We start from the raw sequence: 15,467 nt of genomic DNA on the forward strand, positions 1-15,467 counted from the left end.
CTTACATGACCTCTGATTTACAGCTGTTGTTGTTGCCAGTGAAGCAGAGAAAGCATTTTCCTGCACTGGAACATTTTCCATAACACGATCCGAGGACATTTACCACAATTATTAGCTCTTTTTACCCACAGGGAGCCTTTTCAGGTGGATGTTGGCACGGTTACGGCTTTACAACAGCAGTGTAGGCTTGAGTATTTACTTGGTGCTTCTGATCAAAAACAGAATAACCAAGTATTTATGTTGCCTTTCCTTCCTGGGCATATTCTGGCCCAAACTTCCGTAACAAAAACAATCTATTCTTCAGCTTCATTCTTTCTGTCGTGGTGAAAATATGCCAGCGACTGAGGGATTGACGGAGAAACCAGACGTCCCTGTAGATTACTTCAGACGCGTCTCGATGGAATATTTTTCAGGCAGCCTGTGGGAATACCATCAGGACAATCCAACACAAACTGAGATTATGTTATTTATAGAGTTAGTCTGTCACTGAGAGGTTAATATTGAAAGATGATATTCACAGTGGAAGACTCTGGGCTGTGCTCCAATAGGAATATAACGCATTGTTACTTGTCCTTTTCTCAATGAGGGGCCTTTATCTGGGCGAGAACTTCACAGAGGCCTGTTTCTTCTCCGCGGGCCTCGTGCCGCTCTGCTTGTTTGCGGTGTGAGTTTTTCATGGCGTCCTCTGAGGAATAGGCGAGTAGGTTATGCATTTGTTAACTGCTGTATTAGCCCCAGGGCCATTAAGAAGTAGTGTTGTGTTGACGTGGCGGATGATAGATAAACTTGGACCGGGTCCCCCGGAGAGCTATGGAGTTTCAATTACCCTTTGGTCACATTCCTCACCAGCAGATCGTTCCCTGTATGCAAATGCAATGTTTGGAGTCTTACACTTTATGTTCATACTGCTGTGCACGTATGAAAACTCAATCTGACAATAGTCTTGCACTGAGATAGCAAAAGGATTGCAGAAACACGGGTACGAATCATGTGGAGGAACCATGAATGAAGAAGTTACTCTTCTTCATTTGAAAGGGGAAAGCTTTAATTTTACTCACTTCCTGTTACGATATTATTTTCCTCTTTCCCAATACTCAGGGAAAAGGTCAGTGGTCATACTCACTTTTCTACCCATTTAAAAAAAAAAAAAGATCCTTAACACAAACATTAGTTGAAGGTCTTTAAACCTACATTCATTTATTTATTTTGGCCACATGTGGCAGCGCAACAAGCTATAAACATTGACATACTGTATCAACGGCATAAAGTTATTATGGAACATTGTTGGCAAACAGTTTGCTATTTACATCAGACAACATTAGCACTGATTTGGAGTGTTTGTGTCCACTAATATTCACACTTCTTTTTGCCCCGTTTTTGGTCTCCACCAACTCCTGAGGGAAATGTCTGGCGTTTTAGCTGCTAAATGCTCCACTATGTTCAGCAGCTAACCAACTTTGGGGCCGTTGCTCTCGCACCCCCTCTCCACAGGCTGATCACCTAGTTTACTTAACGCACTTTGCCAACTTTTTGAAGCGTCCTCGCATTTTGGGACGTCAACGTGATCGGGGACTTTGTCTCATTTGGCCTGACAACCGTTCGGTGATGATTCCCTGTGAGTTTGTCCCTGTGAGGGACATCTTTTACAATACATTTGACATGTGAAATGTGGTGTTAACATGGAGAAATATGCATGAGCCAAAACGACATGGGTAGAAAAAGACTGCAAGATAACAAACATGGACAAACGCTTTCAGGATTTAAAATACTTTTAAGGGAACACATTTTGGTCAGGAACATTGAATGTAAACATACGATTACCAGCCACCACAAACATAGTTGAATAAAGTCGTGATCGTAGGTATCTGGACGTCTGGAGCCACATATTAGAAGCCATGTTGTTTTAATTGTGGTAATCCTGCAGCTTCCTGCGTGTGTAGGTGGCCTTGTGCATGAATGTGTGTGGAGGGAAGAGCGCTCCTTCCTCCATCTTTCAGCGCTCCAGACGACATGCAGACACTCCTCGTAGGTGTGTTATGTCTCTTATCACCTTTACTCTGACATAATGCAGGCAGTCCTGTGTGTGTGTGTGTGTGTGCTTGTGTGTGGGGGGTTGGGAGGTAATTTTGGCTGTGAAAAGACATAAATATGCCGACATGGCTGGCGAGTTGACCAGTGGAAAATGCTTTAAAGCAAAATAACTGCAGAAACACTGAAATAGGTGTTGCAGTGAGCTTCTTTCCTCAGGCCTTTTCAATTAGACTCCAGATGTAACTACCTCAGCAGGTCTTTGAGCTTTTGCAGGTTCAGCTTGCTCCTTGTACTTGGAACATGCTCTTTTTCCACAGTCCTGAGCCAAATCAGTAAAGGTCACCTGTGTTCACTTTTTTGTCTTTCCTGTCTAAAAAAGGTAAACACACAACACAGCCCTCACTGAGGTTAAGAGTCAATGCACCACACTGTAACCCATTCCTTTCTTCTTTGACATGATATACTGCTTTTGGTTTGCGGGCCAGTGTTCACTGAAGTAAATTTAGGGAGACAACACTTCACTGACTTCATGTTTAGCTCCACTGTTTGAACCTCTGTGAGGTCACAGGTGTCGTTCCTACCAGTCAAAGCTAAAGCTTCCTCTGAGCTGAGTCTCCATTTCCAATTTTCAAAACCTGAGTCCTAACAAGATAAAAACCGGATGCTTGATTTGGACCGGGGAGAATATTTGTATCTGATAAGTAAGCTTAAATACACAGCCAGGGTTTTCAAGTCATAAGGAAACAGCGATTGGTTGGTGTTTTGCTAATGTAATTTGACATATTTCAGGATGTTGAGACATAAAGCAGGAAGGGACGGCTCAAAGGTTCAGTAAATGGTTGGTGGAAAAACATATTGCTGTGGCTTGTAGCTACGTTGGTTGCTGTACGATTATAGTGGGGTTACAATCTTGAAAAGTAGTTGGAAATTAGAATTAAACTATTGAGATTATTTTTGTTGTAGTAGATTTGCTTTGAAGTAGCATGATGTTTTGGTCACTGGAGACAGTAGAACACAAAATGAAATATCACCTCAAAAAAGTCCAATATTCACTGTCTTTTTATCTCTGTTTTGGTCTCCACCAACTCACAAGAGAGAATAACTTTAGCACTTAATGCTCCACAACTTTTTCGTGGGTTAGCAAAGCGTTTTGCTGAGGTCAGCTGCCTGCTGCTGTCATGAGGGCAGTGAGAGTGAACCAGCGCGTAATTTGTAAGCAGCCGTTCAAATGCGACGTACAAGCATTCCAATACGCTTATTTGTCAGGGCACAACAGTTGTAGTTGTAGTTCAACTTTTGAAACTCTGCATTGCATGTCATGTGATGAGAAACAACCAATCACTTCCAGCAGATATCCTTGAATTCTTCAGGAAATATCAGTCTATAGTTTCCCCCAAGGGACCTAATTTCGGACAAAATATGTATATGGTCCTTTCATTCAATATTTCTGCAACACAACACGTAGATGCAACATTGTCTAACCTGATTTATTTAATCCAGCGACTCTTTTTGTCATCTGGGAAGCGAACGAATGAGTCGCCCCGATTACTACCGTACATATTTTTTCCAAAGTAAGGTTCCCGTGTTCTGGCGTGTCAGGGGGAGACAAAAAGTCATGGAACGCAACAATGATCCACAGAGCCTGGAGCACAGTGGACAACGCATCGTTACAAGCTGTTACAACTAAACAAAACTAGACCAAACTGTGATCACAATCAAACAACAAATATTTATTATGACGTATTTATCAATTGGAGCATTCACAATAACCATTGAAAATCGGAGATACAGCTGTTTATGATGCTCTCTCCCTCTCTCTCTCTCTGTCTCTCTGTTGTCTGTGGTTTGCTACAATGGGGGCAAATGGAATTAGGACTGAAAGTTCTATTTACAACCTCAAAAATCCAGCAGCAGAGGGTACCCTTTAATTTGGCCCGACTCATTATACCATCGCAGCACAAACAAATGCCCATTATTTTGTTTTTGTACCAAGAGAGGTATCAGTTCTTCACAAATAGGTACCAGATCACAGGGAGACAAAAACCGAGAGGTCCTAAATTACAGATTAGCACAAATTAGACCCAAGAGTGAACCGAACCAGCAAAGTTGAAGTTCATAAGAACCAAAACAAAAGAAGAAATATGCTAAAAAAAAAAAGCAGAGTGGATTATAAAACGTATGTATGTATGTATGTATGTATGTATGTATTATTATTATTATTATTATTATTATTATTATTATTATTATTATTATTATTATTATTATTATTATAACAGAGACATATTTCACATTTAAAAGCCATTTGAAGCATTAATAATAAAAGTTTGTTTTCTTGTCTTTCATGCAAAATGAGTTTAAATTTAGTTTGCTAGCAGCAAGTTCGATTTGCAGATACTGTTCAGGTCTCACAGTTTCCCACGAGCATTTGATTGCGTCAACACAAGCAGCCGTTTCAAAATAAGCTGCTCTTTTTCATGTTTTATCGTGCAGCAAATCACATACACAAAATTTGGTTGATTACCAAAAATGTGGAAAAACCCACATAAGTGAATTAAAGTAATGTGTTTTGTACTTCAATGTAGAGAGTTTACATCGCCAGGTGGCTCTCAAGTCTAAGAACCAAATAATAAAGCAGCGTTAGTTTTGAATGCAGCTGTAGACCAACGTTAACAACTGGGCAACACTATAAAGGTTATTTAGTGAGGCACGGCATGTTGCAGTTCATACTTGATGCCAATAGAGGTCAATAAAGGTCATAGATTGTTAAATCCATGGTCATTTATACTGTATGGTAAATAATTTCCCTGAGTCTTTGTGTCGCAGCTATGGTACTTGAAGCTTTGGATTGGTGGCGGTTGAAGGAGGCAGGACACAGTCTGTTAATCAAAACGTTCATTCAAGTTAAATTAATTGTTTGGACTTTATAGTGAACTAAGGCAGATAACAAACATCATTATAACTGCTCTGCTGTCTATGATAACATAATATGAGGAAGTATCTTTTAAATCAATAAGAAATATCGCTATCTTCGTGAAATAAACTGCCGGTTAAATAAACACCTGGCATCCAGCACATTATTACATCAGCTGGAATTTGTTACTTCAGGAGGGGAAGCGTTGCATTATCAGTTGCTACAAGGCAAAGTTAACTGCCTCTCTGTGGAAATCTGTTTTTAAGAGAAAGAATTCTCTTTGTCCAAATTCCTGTCGCCTTTGGCAGGTAACACATCTTGACTCACTGCTCGTCAACCGCTACAAACACACACACACACACACACACACATGCAGACACACACATACACACACGGACACACAAATACATGCAGACACACACACGCAGTTACACACACAGGCACACACGCATGCTCACTACCATGAGGAGACCTATAATCCCGTACTGTTTGGTGCTTGTCAGTCCGCCATGACTGCAAGTGCAGTTCCAACAAAGTGACTGAACACGGATGTCTGCGGACTTTCCAGGTTTAGTAACACTGAAATTTGTCTCGACATGCAGAGGATGTTAGAACAAAACCAGAACGCCCTGAGAAGACTATTGTGTTTGGAAAATGTGGCCGGATCCTTACGATCATCGCTGTAGGCCTACTATCATCAAATGGACTGAACTGCTGCGAGCGACAAACAAGTCGTGTGACTATCGATACAAACATGATTCACATTACTAATGACTGATGGGAAAAATAGCAACATTTACTTTTGGTTTCAGCAGTCTCCTGAACAAAAGGCCTTTCTTTGTTTGACCCGTCCACCTTAAGTGTGGACTATCTCCCTTTTTACACTACTGCTGTTGCTCCATCCGTAATGCAGCTGGTGGGTGCATCAAAAAGACACGCTCACGCACTAGTGCCAAGGAGCGCTGACCAAGCAGCATTATTTGTGGAGGTGGTGGATCAACAGGGCCTTCGTTTTCTCGTTTCTGCCACTTTATGTTTCTTCGGACTGTAAAAGTAGTGGATGTAGTCACTGTGACGTCACCCACTGGTTTATGGAGTATGGAGCTGAGGACAACCTGGAATACAATATTGTTGATGAATGAGAGAAAAGCTTACGTTTAAATTTCATGAGCTGAAAACACACTGTGAAAGGGTTAAAGATCTAAGACGGAAACAGGGACAACACCGTGGTAATGACCTGCCAAACACAGGGTAGCCACGCCCTAATGCATACACTGCTTTATGGTCTATTTTCCCCAAATGGAACCATCCATCCATCGGCTACCACTTATCCTGTAGGCCTATTCAGGGTCATGGGGGGGCTGGAGCCGATCCCAGCTGACAATAGGCGAAGGCAGGGTACACCCTGAACAGGTCGCCAGTCTATCACAGGGCCAACATATAGAGACAGACAACCATTCACTTTCACATTCACACCTACGGGCAATTTAGAGTCACCAATTAACCTATCCCCATCCTGCATGTCTTTGGACTGTGGGAGGAAGCCGGAGAACCCTCTCCGGGATCTATGGCTTCTTCCCACACTCACACGGGGAGAACATGCAAACTCCACACAGAAGGAACCCGAACCGGGAATCAACCCGGGACCCTCTCACTGTGAGGCGACAGTGCTAAGGACTACACCACCCTTCAGCCCCAAAATGTAACCATAATTTACTAAATGAGCATTATGCTAGACTGAAATTGGCAATTGATACCACAAGCTCATGTTTACCATGTTTACTGAGGTTAAGGCGAGAAGTATGACCATATTCTCAGACTTCTTTTTGTAACTGGAATAGTCGCCCCCTGATGGCCAGTAGGAAGAATGCATTACTGCATTGATTTCAAGTTGAAAATGATTGAACTTTTCAGAAAAACGCTGGTGACTTCCCTGTAGAAAATGGAGGGAAAGCTTGTTTTGGCCATGCTTGTCAGACAGATACTATCGTAACAAAGACGCAAATGCCCATTTGTGGGAGCAGATCGGCCGGGCTGACAGTGAATGTTGCTGGTGAGTGCTATACTTATGTATTATCTCCAACAGAGTGGTGACACGCTCAAGCATAGAAAGTATGAAACGATCATCGTGGTGAAAAAAAACAATGTCAAAGAATTAGATAATAAAAAATAAAGGGTGGATTCTCCATCATACAACAGTGGTATAGTCTTGATAAAGTACATTGTCAAGATAGTGTTGTCAAATTCACATTTTAAGAAAACGCTCAGATGTCTGATGCTCTGTTGCAGGAAAGCAAGATGGACAGAATAAGATGCTTCAACCGGCAACGGGAGGTCTCTGACTGTCCTGTCCACATCTTTACTGTGTCCAGAGTAAGGATGCCGATTTTTAATTTTCTGCCCAGAGAATTGTTTTTGTGGCTGCTGTTTACATTCTTTCTGATGCAAAGTCAGAAAAATGTGCAAACGTTTTTGTTTTGTATTTCTTCCCATGTAGCGACATCTGCATTCCGTTGTGCACCCCTGTGTTGCACAATGACAATTAAAGGTCATAAAGGGGTCCTCATTTTTTTATGGACTGACAACTGTAAATGTAGAAGTGAAACGCTGCTCCCCGCTTGTTTGGAGCATGCAGCCATATCTAATAAATATCTATTTGCACAATAACAGTGTATCACATGACAATGAGGAAAGGCCTGATTATCTGCAGTTAACTTTAACAAGCCTCACTCAGTGAGCTTCGGGTTCATTGTTTGCCCGCGGCTGTTTGGATTCACTCTCACCGCTTTCATAATGTCATTTTCAGCTGGATTCTATTCGCTGTCCCAGTAAATACCGGAGATGTGGAGCTGTGGAGCTGGCAGCCGCCCGTCACATCGGCCTGTAATGAATACAATCGGGCTGCAGAAATGCGCACAATGCGTTTGTGATGCTTAATGATGAGTTTGTCTAATTTGCCGAAGTGTTGCTATGATGTGTGTCTTGTGTTTTCCAGCGTTACCGCAGCCTTGCGTCTTTGGGGACCAGACTGCCTGGTAATATTCAAAGGCTCCACCCAAAAAATGAGGTTGCAATCACCCCCCCCACCCCTCCTCCTCCTCCTCCCCACTTTCTCTGTCTTGCCTTTCTGCGCGTTTCTCTCCTGCACTCTGGATCAGCACACCGGACCTGTTGTTGTTGGAGCTGGAGGGATTATTATTCAGCACACCAGTTCATGAGCACTACACAAGGAACAAGCACGGATGATGCGTTTTGCGCTTCGCGTTGCGCCATTCAATGAAAGAAGACACGCGCAGAGGAAGAGATGGGCACCGCTGCTGGACTTTCAGCTCCGCGCTCACGGGGGAACCGTTGTCACCGCGCCGCGCTGGCTCTACCTGTAGTGGCGCTTTTGGTCCAGCTCTGCGCCGCCTTTAACTTGGACGCGGAGGAACGCGTCGTTTTCAGCGGACCACGAGGGAGTTACTTCGGATACTCGGTGGAGTTCTTCAGGAACTCATCCAGGTAAAGTAGCTGCGCCGCAAAGCTTCACGTCACTTTGGCAAGACACTGAGAGGAAGTTTACAGCACTTTCCACAGTTCATAATCCCCATTTTATTATAGGCTAATACTCACTGTCTACCTTTATTTTATCTCTCGTATAACATGATATTACACTATCATAGTTGTGTCTGACATACTTCATATTTTCATATTTATCTTATCTACAGTTATAATATCCCTATAAAAACGTGTAGTGTTTTTGTGCTCTTATATTAAATTGTCATAATATAAATTGAATTTGCCTTTCAAAAAAACTTTTTATTCAACGTTAAGAAGTTTAACATTAGTCTGTTGAATATATTCCATAGTGAAATGGAAATGTGAGGGCAAATAGTTAAATGCCATTCATATGCTTACATCTCTTTCTCATACTCACACACACACACACACACACACACACACACACACACACACACACACACACACACACACACACACACTGGATTCCAGCCCAAGTGTGATTGGAAACAGACATGCAAGTCTGTGTGTGATTTGGAGAGGAGGGGGTTAACCTACTGCAAAGTAAGAAATATGCTAATCTTCTGAATTTGTACCAAAGGGACACTGGGAGTTTCCTGCTGGGTTCGGTTTTTTTTTCTTGACAGATGAGGAACTGCTGAGTGAGATAAAGTCAAAGATCAAACATGTTCTTCTTACTTTCCACACAGCGTGGAGGCAGCCATCACCTGCTTTTGACTCATTGAGAAAACTTGTCTGGATAGTGGAACACACATGCAGTCATAATCCAAAAGTCACTGTGTGAAGTAGCTATATCTGACCAAGAACAATGCTTTAAGGCTAACTGGCTGCACATATGCATATTGTGCCTCTCATGCATTACCAATATGAGACACACACCATATCAGCTCTGAGTATTCCCTCACCAGTGATGCAAAGTAATCAAGTACATGTACTCAACCACGGCACTATAAGTATAATTTGCTGATTTTTACTCCACTAATCTTCTTTGATAATCTTCGATTGTAATAAAATGTGTGGATTGGTAAAAATATGATAAGATTTTAATAATAAAACTATAAATTCACAAGCTACCCAATGGAGTAACAAGTACAATTAGCCTCACATTGACCAGCTGTAACATCAAAGTGACACATGATTATAGTCCAATAACATACATTGTTCTGGAAAATATGTGGGACTTTTTTGACAATATTTTCCCAATATTTTTCCAGAACAAAACTATTTGTACCTTTACTTCAATAAGGGTTTTTTCCCCCCACTGTCCCTCAGCTACCTCCCAGAGGGCTCACAGAGTAAAATCAACTTTGGTTTAATGAGTGCCGATATTTCCCTCTGAGGAAATTAGTTAAGATTCTCTTTGTTTTTTTAACTGAGCTTCTGGCAGTTCGAGGCCATGTTGTTGAGTCGTTACTGAGATGTTGACTTAGTATGGACTAAGCTCTTCTTTGCCTGCAGTAATTTTGCTTCCACTGAACAAAACAACATTATGAGGCAGTCCAAAGTCATGTATTTTGACATGTTACAACTATAGTTAAAAGTCTTCTCGTGGATCTAGCGATCCTTGTTTTGTGGTCAGTGAACAACACAGCAGAAGAAGGATGCTTTCCTGAACCAGATGGATGTTTTTCTTTCTGCTGATGGGATGTTTTCTGCTGGTTGTCATGCACTCAGACAATAACTACACTGTTTGGCTGTAGGGAGCTGTGTTAAGTGTTGACCTTGTTGCTGGCCTCAGTTTTCACTTGTTTCAGCACACACGTCCAGTCTACAAGTGTAGTTTAAGAGGCAGGCATCAAGTGTGTCGGAAGAGATGGTTCAATAGTGGATGTCAACAATTAACTCGCTTCATGGCTCTGGGGATGATCCTGGTTGAATTGTACCACAACTTATACCTATGATCTTTGTACATTTTTCAATTTTACAATTTGTTGTAGTTTGTCGTAGTATAATTTATTTTTGCTCAGTCAATTACTTCTACTACTACTACTACTACTTCTACTACATCTCTCGTCTTGTGCAACGTGCATCCCCAACATGGTCGTTAGCTTGCTAACTAGCTAGCTAGCTAATGAAGCTTTGTTCCGTGCACAAAGTCAATGAATGAGCAAGACCCGTTAGCGTGAGTAATGTTACATCCTGGTACCAAACACACACACACAGCCATCGTAGCTTCAGGGAGACGTCACCTGTGCGAGTTTTGGGTGTCGTTTTCTAATTAAATATTTTCCTGGTTATATGACAAAATGTTACTTACACACACACACACTAAATCAACTGCTTTCTTGATGTGCAAAATTATCTTTTAAATGGACACATTTTGTGTGTAAGAAGGGGCGTGGCTTACCCTCTCTATGGCATGAAATATTGTGACATGTTGTACAGACAATCCTGGTTCCCAGTGGTTGAATCCTACTCACTTTGGTGATCCCTTGACTGTTTCCAATTTTTTTCCTGTACTTTGGTTTATGACCAACTACCTGCGGAAGTAATGCCATTCCCACTAGCCTCACCTGTACTTGTGCTAGCATTGTCATTATGGGCATGTAAGCATGCTAATATGGCTATAAACTCTACTTTGTGTGTAGTTGATGCTGTCACATTCGAGAGCACACTATACTATCTATAGTAGTAGTCTGTAGTATTTAAATGGGACACAGCTGTTGAAATCCTGTGACCTGATGTCAGTGAACCTCTCTCTGTTTACCAACCTGTCTGTGAGCTCTACATTAGTCCGTCACAGTCAATGCTGTGTTGGGTTTATTCTTATATTTCAAGAGTATCCTGATGTAGTTCATATGTTGATCTTAGAAACAGATTTCATGAGCAAATATACAGTCTAGAAGAGTGGATATTTTATACCTTAATGCACCTTAAATGTAGGTTAAGCCAACATTACCCATTTGACCAAAATACGACAAGACAACACACTAATTGAGTATTATGTCAGATTATTTTTGGGCCACCCACATATGTATGAGGTTAATGAATGTATTTACATGATAACCAAACAAAACATATTTGTAAAAGAGATCTGACTCATATAAGCATCATATCCTGTTTATTATAACAAGCCAGATAACATCTTGAGTAACCTGAAGAGGGATAGCTGCATGCAGAGGCTCTGCTGGTTCCACAGACATTCATGGATGTAGTGGGAAGGTTGTATTAACATGTGGTTCCAAATCTATTTGGCTTATGCTCCTGAAAATAAAGCAATGTGTAATGTTTAATATGACTATACATGGTAAGAAGCCTAAGCCATTAAATGTTTCATTGGAAAATCCTTAGATTTCTAAAATTATTCAACATTTTAGAGAAAATTAGTTCTGAAAGAAAGAAGGTCTAGATTACGACTCTAGGAACAGTTAAATTGAGTAAGAGCTGCCATTAGAATACTGTGGCTATGTAAATGCATTCACTGGAGCTCATAAATCTTTTAGTAAAAAATTACATGTTCCATCTCAGACCTGACCATGCCTCTAAGCCATTTTGCTGTTTGCAGATGTTCCCGTTGAACGTGAGTTAAAGGAAAGGAATCCTATTTCGGGTTTTAGGAGCATCCATCATCCCGCTGATTCACTCATGTTGTGGAGAGGTTGTTAAGTTTTCATAACAAGTGCTTTTTAATTGACTCTTACAAATCCACACGTGCAGCGATCACAGGGGGAATCTTTGTAAGAGGAGGCCATTGAAAGCCTGCACCCCGGTCGGCTGAGTGGTTGCGGAGTGAGTGGTTTATAAGGAAAGATTATCCAGCCATGTAAATATTCCTCCAGTGCTCTCCAGACATTTTGGGGGGATAGGGGGGAGTGGAGAGTCTGTCTGATCTCTGCTAATGTCATCAGTCACCAATGCCTTAAGTTGTGCCATTCGCCCTGGGCCAGGCCTTTCTAGCAGGACAGTCTGAAAACCTTAAAAGCTTGCACATGTAAATGTGTGCAATGTGGGAGTGCATGCATGCTATTCACTCATCTCTCTCTCTCTCTAGCATGTTATTGCCATTCATTTCCAGGCTGAAACATTTTGGAGATAGTGAGAAAAATGCCACTTTCCTTGCCAAATGGCAGATTGTACAGTAGTTAGCATCGAAATAACAGTTATGATGTGCATTTATGAAAAACATGACACGTTTGTTACAGGACCGTGTATTTGTAGTGCAGTTGCAGATCTGGCTTTCACCTCTGTTCATCACAAGAAAAACACTGAAATGATCACATCTTTGACTGGACGTTGGCGTAAAACTGAACAAAAACCAACCAAACAAGGAGTTCCAATGAATGATTGACATTCAGTATGCTAAAAAGAGCTACAATATTTGCACTACTACTCAGATTTCACGTTGACCTACTATGACTTGTGAACATTCAGCCAATTATAGTAGTCGTTTTTGATAGGACAACATTGTAGCAACTCTATAGGGATAGTTTGGATTTTTTGATGTTGGTGCTGTCTTTATCTATAGTCGTGTATGATCTAATAGAGATGGTGGGTGGCACGCTCCCCAGTTTGGAGAACAAGACAGGAGTACGAGCACAGGAGCAAAGCAATGTGCTGCTCTGGACGGGGGTAACAGCAAAACAGATTTTCACCATGTAAAGAAATGCTTACCTCAAAAATGTTAGACTCCTTTGACAAAGACAGTAATTTTACCTTTGCAACCAGATTGGAGTTGCTGTTCTACCACTGCACTGACCTCTCAGTTTATGTTATGTTTCTGTGAACTAACTCACAGATTGAGGCGTCGGGAGACCAACAACTTCCATGTTATACGAGGTAGAATTACTGTTTTTTCAAAGGAGCCTGGTGCCTTCAGTTCCCTGCCAGAAAGGGCTGTTTGATGGCAAAGTAAAGCTGTGAAAATACATTGGCTTACACTTTGGCTTAATACAGCCTACACTTAAACTGATATTGTTTAAGCTGACTTTTCTTTTAGGCGGTTGAAACACTTCTTTGCTCTTGTGGTGTTACTCCCATCTATCACTCCAAACTGGTGGCGTGCCGACCCCCATCTATTCGAGGTAATGCACTGACTCAGGATAAGTGCTCAGTTCTGCCCGTCAGCTCAACTGAGTTTTTCCAGCATCTTTCAGCTAATTTTTATTTTTTATTTAACGGCCAACAGATTTACTGTTCACTTTCACGGCTCTTGTCAGCCTCGTTTCCGGCAGCGGTGCACAGCTGTTTGCAGCAGAGAAGCACCGATGAACCCATTGTACGCTACCTGCTCAGCACCAAACAGGACACAGGCACAGTTAGAGACTAGCTGGTGAACATCTGCTATCTCAACTTTATGAGGTGAAACTATGTCTGTTTACAACATGTTGCGTTAATGAATGAAAACACTTTCAGAAGTCTTCTTCAAAGAAAACCACATTGGTGCATATAAATGCCAGACCTTATTTTCTGCATAAATTTACTTTTTATTGGGAAAATGGCTATTTTCTTCTGAATAATTCTTTCCTCTTTCTTCATACATTAATACCGAACAACTGATTTTGATTTGATGCAATTCTGACCACATGGTGAAGTTTTGGCTTAATTCGATGTGACAATATGTGAACATTAAAATATAGCACTGTTGCTTATAGACAGATGTTTAACCTTCTGGGCAGCGATGCTGGACATAGGTTGTTCCTGTATCTAACATTTGAAAACCTCCAACAGTGATAATGACAGGGATCAAGGACGTACAGCCATGAGGTAATAGCTGTAAACAGATCTTTGCACGTATGTATGAAACTGCTAGGGAGAAGTCAGGCTTGGTACGGCATCTTTACGGTGGTGCTTAATGTTAATTCTCAATTGTTGTCGTAGCGTAGTTTCTCTACAGGCTAACATAATTTGGTTTTGTCTCTGTCATGATTTAAGTTATGATCAAATAGGCATTGGTGATATGGAGAAAATCAAATATCACCATATTTCTTACCAAATACCTCGATTTCAGTATTGCTACAATATTGTATATTTGACTATTGGGGTGTTGACAAAGTATTTACACAATGAGATTTTTGATATATAATCATCAGTGATGTGGATATAACGACTGAGTCATCACTGGCCGTTTTTGCCATATGTGTGATATCATCCCTAATCACCCGGTTGCTGAAGTGCCTCTGCTATTCCTCGCCAGCTTTTTTCCCCTTTCTTCACTCTGTCGTGATCGTCCCTCGAGGAAACATTTAAGAGGCAGGGCTGTTGTTGTCATAGTAACATAAATGTTTACCCCATTTCGCAATAGCACCGCACCAATGTTTCCTCTTTTGCTCTGTTTATTTATGATATAATCATTTACTTTTATACACAATTAATTGTTTGAGTATCGCCTGCGAAACAGATCATCATTCCCAATCTGAGCCAACATGGCTGCCGGGCTAGGATCTGAACCAGGCATTACATGACAATATTGATACCCGTCTCATTTACGGTAACTATGAAACTACACCCAGGAGATGTTTAGTCATATGTCGGGAAAATTTGTAAGGTTCTAGAATAATAACAATCCACTGCATTTGGGCCTTTCAGACTAATTTTCCCCTTCAAAATCAGTTGCCACATTATTTCATCAGCCGTGTGTCTGCCAAAACTGTATTTCATAAGTCAAATGCACATGATTGTAGATCAAAACAAATGTTTCTCGGTGTAATCTTGTATCTTCTTGGTGTGACCTTCTTGGACACAGTCTGTCACAACGTAACATGTTGTTTTCCTTTCTGTCCAGTGTCAGTGTTTTAATCGGCGCTCCGAAAGCCAACACCAGCCAACCCAACGTCACTGAAGGAGGAGCTGTGTACTTGTGCCCCTGGAGCCAAGCTAACTGCAGCGCCATCCACTTTGACAAGCAAGGTAGGGGGTCTTGTTAAATTGAAATTGATGGCCGGCCCCTTTGTGAGATAAAAACGTGATCTGTGAAAACTCAGGCTCAATATTCAAAATCCAAGGGAGAGGATTTTCCCTACATCGTAATCACAGCAGTAGTTGGTAGCCAACATTGTTCCAGGAT

At 41.3% G+C, this 15,467-nt stretch overlaps 1 protein-coding gene across 2 annotated transcripts in view; it reads left to right on the plus strand.

Moving 5' to 3' along the window:
• The first annotated feature begins 8,094 nt into the window (after nt 1–8,094).
• Nucleotides 8,095–15,467, plus strand: part of LOC311027009 (integrin alpha-5-like) — a 44,342-nt gene continuing 36,969 nt past the window's right edge. The window contains exons 1-2 of one of the 2 annotated variants that reach the window (XM_084030756.1): nt 8,095–8,446; nt 15,186–15,310. In XM_084030756.1, coding sequence (XP_083886882.1) covers nt 8,247–8,446; nt 15,186–15,310 — 325 coding nt within the window. In that variant the 5' untranslated portion in view covers nt 8,095–8,246. The remainder of the gene's footprint in view (nt 8,447–15,185; nt 15,311–15,467) is intronic. The other variant, XM_084030757.1, reaches the window with a different exon arrangement.

The sequence above is a fragment of the Eutrigla gurnardus genome (genome assembly GCF_963514095.1).
Source record: "Eutrigla gurnardus genome assembly, chromosome: 2".
NCBI classification, from domain to species: domain Eukaryota; kingdom Metazoa; phylum Chordata; class Actinopteri; order Perciformes; family Triglidae; genus Eutrigla; species Eutrigla gurnardus.